Below are 13,151 nucleotides of genomic sequence, written 5' to 3' on the forward strand. Positions count from 1 at the left end.
CTGAGTGAGATTCTTTGTTTATAAATGAATTTTATGGGAGCAAAGATGAATTTCTCTGTGGCCTTGTGGTTGCTATGAGATGAAAGTGACATTGCCACTCTCAAAAACCCCTATTAGAAAATATTTTCCTACTTTTCTATTTTTTCCCTCTTTACGCAAGAAATAAAAGTTGAATTCTCACTTTGGGTCCCAACATTTAACCTCTTTTGTGTTTTAATCTTGTTTTCAGGTATGTTTAGAACCTAATTCTTTTTCACAATTGTGGCTCAAGACAAAACTTGCCTCTCCTCACCTGAAGTGGATTGGAACATAATAAGAAAATTGAATGGGCAATAAGCCATATCCCAAGAAATTATTTTTACCAGAACTACAGGGTTTAAATAATTCTGCCAGGAGAATAAACTGATCTGTTCTTGAACTTTCCAGTAGCCTCTGCAAGGGAAAAAAAAAATGAAAAAAAAACAGGGGGGAAAAAAAGGGAAAAAATAGGAAGCATAAGAGTTATTCAGAAAGACCTAGAAAATTTCTTAGAATGATTTATTTTATGCTAAATATATGCTTTTTACAAGCATATTAAAATAGTTTTAGGTTCTTCTCTATCCTCTGCTTAGAGTGTTAATCTGGCAGCTAAAGTGGTTTTTGTGCTGTTTTCAAGGGATTAGTTAATTTTGTGATCTGATTTGCTGTCTAATTCTTGAAAAATGTGATTAATGATATTTTTATGACATGAAATGCTGTGAAATCCCAGGTAGGGTGGTGACCTCTTGGAAGAGACACAAGTGAACATTCTCCCAGTGATGATTCCAAGAGCTTTTTCAGTGGCTGACCCTGAAAGAGTCAGAGGAGGCAAAGCTTTAGAAACACCAGGAACTGAAGGGAGGGAAACACAGAAAAAGGATAAGACAAGAAAGGAAAGAAAGAAATATGGGCAGAGTCTCTATGCCCAAGGTGATAAAAAAGGTAAATTTGTTTTCTGGTAGTATGAGATATTTCTGGTAGTATGAGACTCTCTTAAGAAATCCCATTGTTCCCTTTCTTTGGCTTTTTTTGGATAATTAGCAAGACAAGGACAATAGTTTTTCAGTGAGAGGAATGGTGTAATAAATACAATATCATCATATATATTACATGTTTATATTGTATATGTAATCTATAGTCTCTCATCTATAATCTAATAATTATGTGATATAATATAATATAATATAATATAATATAATATAATATCATATCATATCATATCATATCATATCATATCATATCATATCATATCAGTATAATAATATATAAAATATATATAAATTTTATATATGAAGTTATATATAATTTTATATACATATATACTATATGATATATTTTATGTACTATATACTATATACTATATTATACATAATATGTTATATATGTATTATATATGTTATGTTATATATTATATAGATATATGTATTATATATTATATATTATATTCACAAAATGTTATATATATACATACATACACACATATGTCAATTAATATATAATAAATTCTATTTCAAACACCAGTTACTCAGTGATCCAAAGGGAGAATCACCTGGAATGTGGGAGCCCCTTGGCAATCCTCATTCCTCAGCTTTAACCCAAGGACCTGACAATGGCTCTGCCACATTTTGGTGTCTGACCATGTATCACCTGGAGTCTGAAAAAGCTTTTCTTAAGGAAAATGGGTAAAAAGAATGCACAGAAGTGTCAGTTTTGACCAGAAAACAGCCATTTTGTGGCCAGCTGGGTTGTGGTGTATCCTGTGAAATGATTTTGTGCTTCAATGGAATGAGCATAGAGAAGGAAGATGTAAATGGACATGGAATTTATGCCACTGTTAACAGTCAGAAATCTCTCCATGTCTGCATCTTTTCCCATCTCAACCCATCCTTTCTTAAATCCTTAAATTCTAGCAGGCCAAATCACAAAAATGAGTGGAAAACCAGCAAGCTTTTTCCTGCTGAGCTTCAAAATTTCATCTTGATTTACCAAAGCTACAAGATGGAAATCAATCCTAAAAAACCAGAACTAGTGATTGTTATAATGTCTGTTATTATATGCTGCAGTCAAGAAGTTATACTGGCATGAAAGTAGCAGACAGAAAAAAAAGAATGACATTTTTTATATCTAGTTAGCAAAAAATCATTATTGACCTCTGCCAGTAGTGGGTAATTTATTGTATGTCTATATATCTTCATTATTATTATTATTATTATTATTATTATTATTATTATTATTATTATTATTATTATTATTATTATTATCATCATCATCATCATCATCATCATCATCATCATCATCATCATTATCATTATTATCATTATTATCATTGTTATTATTAAGTGTTTCTTTTTGCTTGTCCATGGCTACTGGAAATGAAATACATTTTATAGTATTTCTGACACCTTTTGCAGAAAGGTATTTGCCCTTTTTTTTTCCATCTTCTCAGTCCTTTCTGGCAAAATAAAATAGTAACAATATTTGTAACAATAGTGACAATATTTGTGGTCCTATTGTAGTATTTCTGCAGTGTAATTTTGCCACAGAAAATATTGGACTCAACAGAAGTTCTTGGAAAGATATTTTTATTCTGGTATTTTTTTAAGTCAGGACCTTTCCTGTTTTACCCATAAAATATGAGGTGATCTATAAATTATAATAAACTTTTTATCAAAATACTGCCTGAAATGCCATGAGAGCTGTAGTGAAACTGAATGTATGCCTGAAAAAGGGGACACACTCAGATTTACAGTCTTCAGTACTTTTGAATTCTAATCCTGCTTCAGGAGAAGCAAATGAGAGTAACTCAGCCAGAATGCTGGCCATAAGGAGAGGCAAATGGCAGCAACACACTGAGAAGTAGCCCATTAATATATTTTTAATTGCTCTTTAGAAACCACATAGACAACTGCACACCTGTTCTGTGCAATGAGCATTTAAGGTTTATTGAAAAATCTAGTTTAATTCAAAGCTGACTGCAAAGCTGCAGAAAACTGGTTAGAAATCCCAGCTGCAGGGATCTCAACCATGTGCTGTCGGGAGCATCTTGGTTTTTGAGTCCTTGCAGACCTGTAAATTACTCTGTTGTTTTTTGGTTGTTTTTTTGTTTGGTTATTTTATCATGCACCTATTCAAGGTGTAGATTCTGATAGGTTGAATTGGGTTCATCAGATTGTGGCTACGTTAGTGAAGTGCATGATTTAAAGGAAGAAAACTGATTTCCATGGATTGAAAATTGATTTCCAGTGATTTATTTCCACTTATTTCCACTGGCTGCTAGCTGTGGAAATAAGCTGCAGCCACAGAAAGACACAGAGATATAAAATACTGAATGCATTTCTCTGTGAATCATTTGAATCACACAATCCTAGAATGGTTTGTGTTGGAAGGGACCTTAAAGATCATCTTGTTCCACCAGGGAACCTTCCCCTAGACCAGGCAGCTCATTGAACATCAGAGTTTTGGGGCATTTTGTGAAGAAACCACAATTCTGTAGTCGGATGAGCAGTTTAGGAGTAGTAGTTAATTAGTAGTAGGAGTTTATGTGAGCAGAAAAAGCAGACAGTGATTGATTTGTCTCCAATAATTTCTGTCTCTCAATGCCAATTCCCTGTGATCTCAATGCAGGAGGGAAGAAGTGGCCAGCAGCAAACACCTCCAATCTGAATTCCACCTTTTCACCCCTGCAGAGCGGGGGGGTTTACCAGGAAAAAAACGCCACTGCCCAGCGAATATCCTCAGCCAGGATCCACAAAATCAAAGAGCTGAAGAATGAAATATTTGAATTGCAAAGGAAAATCGAGACCTCGAGCTTCGAGAACCTGGCTTTGAAAGAGCTGAACCGGCGGCACACAAGGGCCATCGAAAGGTACAGCAACGCAGAGAGCCACCTGCAGGAGCTGCTGGCAGGACATCGGAGCGACATGAGAGACCTCAGGAACCTCCTGAAAACGTCCCAGGAGGCCGAGAAAAACACAGCCAGGGAGCTGAAAAAAGTCGAAGCGGACCTGAGGAGAACTAAAGGTGATCTGAAGGCTTTGGCTGTGCTGTCGGAAGACAAAGCCCTGGCAGAGAAGGAGGAACTGAATCGCAGGTTGTCAGTCCTTAACGAAACATTGGAGGCAAAGGATGAGACGATACAGGTAATGCCTGCAAATTGCTGTATATGTGGAATGCAGAGTCACAGAATATCCTAAACTGGGAGGGAATCACAAGGATCACCGAGCAGGAGAGGTTTCAGTGCAGGAATAGTGGAAAAGTTTTGGCTGCTTCTTATCAGATGAGCAATTCTGATATAATCCTGTAACACTGGATGCTGTTTAATCCAGTGCTCTCCTGAGTGTAAGGAAGTTCAAGAGGAGATAATTCATCTCCTTTTAGTATCTCATGTTCCTTTACTCTCACTGACCCCAGCACAAAAAAAGATAGGAACACAATTTTTACTACAAAACTGGAAAAGTGAATTTTCCGTGGTCCTCCAGGAATTCATTTCTAATTCCTATAGGGTCTGTTATGCATAGAATTAAATAAAGAACCAGGAAATCTTAAGAGAAACTGTAAATATGACCAGCTGAATTCAAGCCCTCTTTTAAAAACTTTCTGTTTCCAGGAGTGAGGAGCTATAAAAAGCACACAGGGTTGGGTGTCCTGATACTTTTAGGAAGTGGAATTTCAGTGCATAGCCCTTGGTTCTGAAGATAAAGAACCCAATAAATCACCAAATTTTCATTTACACTAAGCCTCCTTATTCTGCTACAGTTCATAGGTCTGTGTGAATAGAAAGCATTTAACATTTCTCAAAGATAGCTGTATTAATTAATCCATCAGAAAGATAATGTACAGTCTTATTTTTATGATTGAATGCCAAAACCTTTTCTTTTGTTTCCTGAAAATAGGTTTAAAACCTTTTTTTTCTTACTTTGAAATCAAATTTTCAGATACTTCAGTATAGTTTCATGTATTGTTTACAATATACCCTATAACATTATTTATATTGCTATCATTAGAAGATAATAACTGTTATTATATATAAGCTTAAATTTCCTTATATTAGCACAGTTATATTTCAAATCAGTCAAGAACTGAAATTTTCCAGCTGTCACAGTGAGAATGGTAAAATCTGTCCCTTTTTTAAGAGTCTGGAAATGCAGCTGAAGCTGAACAACAGCACCTTTAGTCGTCAGCTGGCAAGTGAGAGTAAAAAACTCCTGGAAGCTGCAATGACCACAAAGAACTTGCTAATGGAAATTAACATTGTTCACCAAAAAATTAAGGTATTCCAGGTTTTATCTAGTTTTCTGCCTCTACAGAAAAATTCAAGTATTTCATGTTACCTACTCCTCTTTTTTTTTTTTTTGCTTCTTTGATTTTTCTTATTTTGCTTTTATTTTTTTTCTTTTTTACTTCTTTAAATTTTGCTTCTTTTACAGTATTTACTAATAGAATTTGGTTTCCTGCTTGAGTCTATAATCTAGTAAAAAAGCCAGAAATGTCAAATCCTGGCATCATTGTGGGGTCCATTTGTTAGAAGCAGGTCAATAATGAATTGAAACAGAGATCAATTTCATCAGAAGTTGAATCAAAATCCACACCAATGTGTTACCATTTTGCCAGACTGAGGTCAGAGATATTCATCTGCTCACTTTAAATGAGCTCCCTCACAGAAACAAGTCAAAATGAGCCAAACATCACAACCTGCAAAACTAGAGTTTAACAGAAAGACCTGTGGAAATGTTTTAATAGTTTGTTTAAATTCCAGTTTCATTTTTAGACAAATGATTTTGGGGTAAATAGGTCCAGTTCAGCAGTTTTTGTAATGCTTGCAAATCAAACATACAGGAAAACAAAATGGATTTAAAGCCAAAACTGCCAGGAATTGGATACCACATGAGTTGTAATGAAGAAAATCTTTACACATTCTAGAAAATCTGGAATCCCTTGTGGCATTTTCATAACTGTGTTTGTAACACTGTTAAAATACACTAATTTCTATATTTCTGTGCCAAGATGATCCCACTAGGGAGCTTTCTCTTCCTAAATGGAATCAAATATCTGTGGAAGATGTTGTGAAGGGGAGTTTTGCCAGACATTGTGAAGGGCAGGACAGGCAATTCCAGAGGGTTCATGGAGGTTGGGATTTCTGCACAGGGGGGTTCTTTATCCCTCTTCCCTGTGCAGCAGGTGCAGAAGTTTCCTCCTGGAAGTTTCCTCCTACTTGGCAGGACTTTTTTCCCTGTCAGAGTCTGATCTCCTCCTGGACATGAAGATCTGGGAGATGGGAACAATTATAATCTCAGGAACACTAATATAAAACTGTCCCAAAATGCAAATTATTCCAAATTCATCTCACCTTAAAATAGTTCTGTTTCATCTCTTTTCCACACAGATTTCTGTGTGTCCAGGTCTCTGAATTTTCTATTTAGCTCCACAAAATCTTCTACTGATTTACCACAAAGAAGACCAGACATGATAAACCACTTTATTTCTGTGCCAGAACAGAGTTTATCCTTACAAATTCATAGTTTTAGGCACCTGTCTTATTTCAGGCCATTGCACTTCCAGGATAACTTGGAATTCTCCCAAATAAATGAAGCTCCTATTTTTTTCCCACTGAATAAAATAGTGGGAGTAGGATTGAGTCAGTGGGACTGAGAGAGTGTGTAACTGAGATCTGTCTTCTGTGTTTAAGGAAGATTTCATTAAGGAAAGAGGAATCTTGCTAAATAAATGTCAAAATGTGCCTCAGGAGTTCATGTCCCCACCGGAGCAACAGGTTGAGAACCAACTGAGCATATGACAAGGGCACTGAGTACATGATTTTTTTTTTAAATCAACAAAAAAGAGGAAGTAAAGGCAAAATATATTTATTCAGGGAAAATGTAAATGACAAAGACCACATGGGTCTGGCAAAAGGTGAAATCCCTGATGGGTTTCCCACACAGCATGGGAAAATTAGGCAGGTAAAAAGTAATTTTTAATGCATATTAGAAGCTTAATAGTGTTTATTTCTTCTTAGGAGAAGGATCGGCAGCTTTACGTACAGAATATTTATGCAAATCGGATGCCAAAAGCCCTGAGGGACAGAAGTGATTGGGTTCCTAATGACCAAAGTATGTCTGTAATCATCTTCTCCTCTTGTTAAGTGACACTTCCACTGTTTTAGAACTAGGAGGTTTATTGCAAATTAAATGCCAAAGTAATGCCTTTGTGTGGGCTGAAAATGTGAGAAGGTTCAGGAAGTTTAAGGGCTTGAATGACAGAAAAGAACAACATAAATTAAGTTCCACCAAGGAAGAAAGAGCTCTATAGTGAAGAATATTTCTTTCACATGGATGCTCATAGATATTGGGGAGAAAAATATCTGTTCCATGCAGTCTTGGCTGTCCAGCATTCCAAAGGCAGCTGCCTGGAGTGGGACTCAGCTGATTAAAACCAACCAGTGCTGTTTGAAATGCCCCAGTTTGCCTCCACTACACCCAGAATTTGGGATGGAATAATCTAAACATTAACTTCCCTGGCTGAGGCACCTCTTGAAAACACTGATCAGGTATGCTGCTCCTGAAGTGAAGCAGCAATCAGGACTTCCTCCATGTGGAACCTGTTTGCTGGAAGTGCTCCCCTCAGAATTCCTCAAATCATGGCAGAAATACAAAATCTTACCACACTCTGTTGCTTATTTCTTTCCTCTTCATTGCCTTTGCAAATCCATTAACTCAGCCCAAACCACCAGTGAACTACAGGGAAAAGATTTAAGGTGTAAAATTTAAAAAAACACCAATTCCTTATTCTCATCCCAAGTCAGACACATTTTTTATGAAACTCTGAATTCCTGTTTTAGTTACACCACATAAATACCTTTTTTTTATTTTACTCAAATATGGCCTTGCATTCAATAGAAATTGAATATTGCTATTCAATGATGGTACCTAAACCACTGCTATTATTTAAATTCTTCTTTCCTTTTAGCAAGATAAGGGAGGTTAGTTGGAGAGAGAAATGATATTTTGTAACGAAAAGCTTCCAAGCAAAGCTGCCCGACTCTCTGGAATTTTTAGAAAAATATTTAATTCTCTGCCAGGAATGGATTTGGAAACCCAGAGCTGGAATTGCTGACAATTTGTTTTCCTTTCCACTACTTACTTGAATTTTCCTTTAGCAGATTTCTGAGTTGCCTCTTCAGGTCATTCTTTTCTAGTTGATATTCACAAAAGTTTTTTTAGCCAGCAGTAAATTTAGAACTGAGTTTTTTAGCGGCGCTGATAAATGGCTGGAGAGAGGCTCCCTTAGGTGGCCGGAAAGCTCCGTGCACGGAACTGGAATGGATTTATGGATGGAGCCATGGGTGGCGCAGCTCCGGCCGGGAGCGGCCGCTCACCCGGGGGGCAGCGCCCCCTGCTCCCGGTGCCTGGGAGCGCCCTGCTGGTCCCGGCTGGAAAAGCTCCCGGAGCTCCTGGGAAATTAACCCAGTTAATTCCTCTCGCATCGCCACAGTCACTGCAGGCTGGTCACCAGCAGCCCTTTCACCGCCCTGCTGCCAGCACCCGGAGGGCACCGTTTTTGTGCGTTTTATCCTTTGGTTTGAGCTCAAAATTGGGAATAAGGGGGAATGTGGATGTGGGAAGATCCCGGTTTTTGCTGCTCTGGAACGGTGCTCTCCCGTTCTCATCTGCTATGCTTGTGTCGAAATTATTCTAATAATAAAGGAACAATATACTCATCTTCTCCATCTTACATCCATATCTCTCTGGACATCTCACTCAGTCACTCCCTTGGAATTGAGAGGAATAGCAGATTTGTCTTTCCAAACAGGCTGTGGGTCTGCTGGTAGATAAAACCAGCACTGGGAGAGAAAAGAAACAATGGGAAGGATTCCACTGATGGAGGAATAGAAAAATATATTTGCTTTAGAAATAAACTTCAGGTTTGCTGATAAACAAAATTAGATATTGAAAGATGAAAGAAACAATGAGGAAGAAAAACGCCTGAATTTCATAAGAATTAAAAATTGAAAGGAAAGGTTGTACATTAGACGGAAATCTCTGGAATCAGGCATTTCAGGAAATCTGTACCTCTCAAATACCTCAGAAATGGGGAAAGAGAGAAGGGAAATGCACCTGGGAAATTGGGATAAAAAGGAGGCTGCATCCTCCAAAAATTGGAGAGATCACAGGGGATGCCCCATGGCTTCTCCCTTTATTCCAGTAAAGTAAAAGAACTCCTCTGTCTCCTTTTTGGACATAAACCTCTGGTGTTTGTGGATTAATTTTCCTAACAGAATCTCTTCCAAAGACCACTGATATTTCAAACAGTGTTGAGCATTCCCCATGAGCTGGGTTTCATAAAGATCCAAATTTAGGAAACTGAACTCTAAGGCTTCATAGCAGACCTCTCAAATTTACACTAGAATGAAACCAAGAATTAAGCCCATGTGGGCTCTGGGGCATAGACACAGTTCTCTGACTTTACATGTTCTATTTGAAAATATACTTAGTATATACTATATATATATATATATATATAAGTTAGATAAACTTTATTTATTTCTTCATTTATTTATATACTTATGTTTAGGATGCACTGATGTACAGATGAAAAGGCTCAGAGATCCAGGTTTGTGTCCAGTTTCAGCATTTATAGATTCGTCAGAACAGATTATTTCTTATTTAAAAGGCACTAAGATATGCATTAAAAAAAAAAAAAAGGTAAAATTCTTGGTCACATACCAGTATTGTCAGTTGTCAGAGATATATTTTATTTATATCAACAACCTAATTCCAGAAATAACTGTATTGCTAATGTTTGTCCTATTCAACAGGTCTGAGAGTAGACAGATCAGTACAAGTAGATAAAGAGAGTTTTAGAGAACCGCTTCTGTCTCAGCACCAGGAAACAGAAAAAAATCCAGTCCAGCTAAAAAAGGTGGGAGAGATCTGGATCCAAATCCAATCCCCTGTTTAAACTCTCAGCTAAGGTGTATTTTATCCCCTAAGTTGCAGTAATAGGCCTGGATAGCCTGATCCATCATCTAGATGTGGATTTTACATGAGTGTGATTACAGTACAGAAATAATGCTGTGATGCAAAATATAGGTGTAACAACAATAGAAATTATTAATCTTTTTATGAGTATTGCACTGATTGTGTTCTTTTAAAAGTCACTAAATAAGTATTCCTTCATTATTTTTACCTTTAATTGCCAATTGTAGGAGAACAGAGAAGATAAGGGTGGAAAAGGTAAAGCAAAGGAAGTGTGCTCAGATGCCCAGGATAAAAAAGAAAAGCAAGCAACCAAGAAAGTGCCAGAAACTTCAAAGAGGACACACAGAGGTAGACTTAATGTTTCTCTCAGAAATTCACCTAATTCACCTGGTCTTTTCAAATTACCAGAAGTTCTGGTAATTTTTGTGGTTCTGACAGCCCTTCACTGGCACCTGGCTGACAGGAGCCAGTTCCAAATGATGACTGAGGTGTCACTGAAAACACAGAATCATCTGGGTTGGAAAATGCTGGTGGTGCTGCACTGAGAGCAGAGCTGCCCTGCAGGATGGGGCATCTCCACCCTGCTGCTCTCCCAAAGCTCAGGGTGGTTCTGTCTGTAACAGGATAATTAACAGTGGTAATCCACACTAAGCAAACACTGATCTCAAAGCTGGGACTCTTCATCACTGATGTGAACCTATTTCCATGGCTGGAAAAGGAAAAGGACTGTGAGGGCTGGGAACAATCCCTCATTAATGATCCCTGGAAAGAGATTTTATGGAAGTCTCAACCACTGTGTTCTCATGGAAAAGTTACATGCAAGGGACTCATCTGTAAACACCTTTATTCTGAAGAAATTCCATAGAGCAGAGGAAAGAAAAAGCCACTGCTGTTCCCTCATTCACATTTTTCTTTCTAGAAACATTCCTGTTATTTCCTTTAAGGCTTTTAGGAAAATGAAAGGTCTGAGTGCCATCATTCTAAACATGTTCCAAGTGGCAGGAGACCTCCAGGTCACACCCATTTGCCCAGGTGGAACAGGTGATGCCAGGTCCCATCCCTGTAACCTGGCATGTGTTAACTCCTGAGGTTTGTACTCTGCCTTTTCAGCCTGCAGCCTTTCCAGAGCCCCCACACAGCCAAAGTCAGCACTTGTCTTTAAAATGCCCTTTTAAAACTGACAGAAAACACAGGTCTACAATGCTCCCTCTGAAAAATCTGTGGAATCTGAGTTTCTCTCACTGATAGTAGACTTTTATTGAAGCCTTACATGGCTTCCTTAGTTCCTGAAATTTCTTATTTCTCCTTTAAGCTTGGATTATATCTCATTTTGGGGGCACTCTGTGAGTCTCTGTATAGCACAGGACCCATTAGAAGTTGTCCCCTGCACTGATAAATGGCTTTTCTGCACACATGTTCATTTTCCTGCTGAAGAGTGGAGCCCCCTCATTCCCAGGTGAGAGAGTTGCTGAATATTCTGTTCCACACAAACAACTCTGTTGTGAATTAAGGGAAAGGAAATTCTGCATATCTCTAAGTTCCACTTAAAAGCCAAAATGTGACAATTAAGAGTTCAGATCTCACCTGGTTTCTCTGTTGCATTGTACATGATTTTTCTGGCACTGTATTTAGCCATTACTGTACATAATAGCAGCTAAATCCATTTAACTAAATTCAACACCATGAAAAAAAGTAAAAATAAAGCTATGAACCTGGATTCAGTGGCAGAATTATGTTGTTTAAATCTTGCTCCATGCTGTTGTATTTATTAGAGATGGTATTTGAAATGCCATAAATAATAAGAATTGAAGCAGTGTAATAAGGATGTGATACTTGCTCTTTTTAAAGCTTCATAACTCCTCACGTTCTTAAACCCTACAATATTTCAGGGAGCAAACTGCTGATGGAAGAATGCAAATTATCAGAATTTATTAAAGAAATGGAAAAAGAGACAGAGGTTCTTAAACGGGAGTTGAAAACTCTGATGAAATCTGAACAAAGTCCTCAAAGAGTAAAAGAGAACAATCAAGAGGGAGAGGCAGTGGAAGAAGTTGAAAAAGAAGAGGAAAAAAGCCATGAGCAGCAAAAGAAGAAAGCCAGGAGTCAAGGTCCAAATCCAAGCAAAGACCCCAGCAGGCTGAAAAAAAGATACATCTTCTCAGGGGCTGTTGAGAATTTGCACCAGGGGCTTCACACTTCAGGTGCCAAATGCAAAGCAGGATTTGGGAAAAGCTGCCTGAGCAGCCAGAGACAGGCAGGGCAGGGCTGCAGTGACCCTGCTGTGCCCAGGGGGAAAATCTCCTTTGGGGCTTATGAACCTTCTTTTGGGCAAACCCCCCTGGGCTGGCAGGACAGCACCTCTGGAGAGGAAGAAACACCTGATGGAGGAGCTCTCTGGGGAGGAATGTTTGCAAGGAGACAGCTCCTGGAGTTCCAGCAGCACAACGGTGAAGGCAGACAAGTGAGGGGGGCAAGGCAAATCCCAAGCTCCATGCCAGGCTCCAACTCTCCTCGTTAAAATCAGCTCCTGAGCTACTCCACAATTATTCCTCATAGTTAAGTACATCGCCTTACCTTTAGAAAGTTTAAACATTGTTACAAACCAAATGTTTTATTTTCATTAAATGTTTATTAAATCTTACAAGCGCCGGCAATTGCTTTCCATGATTTTTTCCAAAACAATCCAGTCAGTTGTCACAAAAACTACATTCTGTGCTTGGTCTGTTTCCACAAAAATGTGCTATATTAAGAATTCCTTATCATTTTTACCTGTTACCAGGTAAAAGTTAGTCTTTGTTCAGGAACTTCCAGGTTTTTGCATTCCCAAGCAGCTGGAATTTGGGAGCTGGGTGGTTGTCAGCTTGCTGACATGAGCACCCAGCTTTCATAAGGGTCACTGCTGGGTGAGGACCAACAATGCACTAAAAGAAAACACTTTTTTAGTTCCTTCACTCCCCAAACAGCTTCCAGAATTCACAGATAATAAAAATAAATTGCTCCTACATTGTTTTCACGAGCATTAGAAACCTCTAAAGCCTCATTCTTTCCCTCTGCTGGAACTTATCAAAGCAGCTTGCCTGGTAACTTCCCCAGCTGACATCCAGAGATGAATGTGCAAGAGGAAAGCTTTGTTTTGGAGAAGTCAGGCATAGCCAGTCC

At 38.2% G+C, this 13,151-nt stretch overlaps 2 protein-coding genes across 2 annotated transcripts in view; one reads left to right on the plus strand and one right to left on the minus strand.

Moving 5' to 3' along the window:
* SH3BGR (SH3 domain binding glutamate rich protein) overlaps positions 1-8,290 on the minus strand; it is a 38,040-nt gene extending 29,750 nt beyond the window's left edge. Inside the window, exons 1-2 of the mRNA XM_030234948.2 lie at positions 8,155-8,290; positions 7,675-7,748 (exon numbers count right to left, since the gene is read on the minus strand). The gene's annotated coding sequence lies outside the window, so the exon portion shown is untranslated. The remainder of the gene's footprint in view (positions 1-7,674; positions 7,749-8,154) is intronic.
* On the plus strand, positions 798-12,518 carry LCA5L (lebercilin LCA5 like). Its single transcript, XM_050976779.1, has 6 exons — positions 798-960; positions 3,646-4,157; positions 5,151-5,288; positions 7,031-7,108; positions 10,220-10,382; positions 11,882-12,518. The coding sequence occupies exons 1-6, from the start codon at positions 798-800 to the stop codon at positions 12,508-12,510; spliced, it is 1,683 nt and encodes a 560-aa protein (XP_050832736.1). The 3' UTR covers positions 12,511-12,518.
* Positions 12,519-13,151: the final 633 nt, after the last annotated feature.

Source organism: Serinus canaria, chromosome 1 (genome assembly GCF_022539315.1).
Source record: "Serinus canaria isolate serCan28SL12 chromosome 1, serCan2020, whole genome shotgun sequence".
In the NCBI taxonomy this organism is placed as follows: Eukaryota; Metazoa; Chordata; class Aves; order Passeriformes; family Fringillidae; genus Serinus; species Serinus canaria.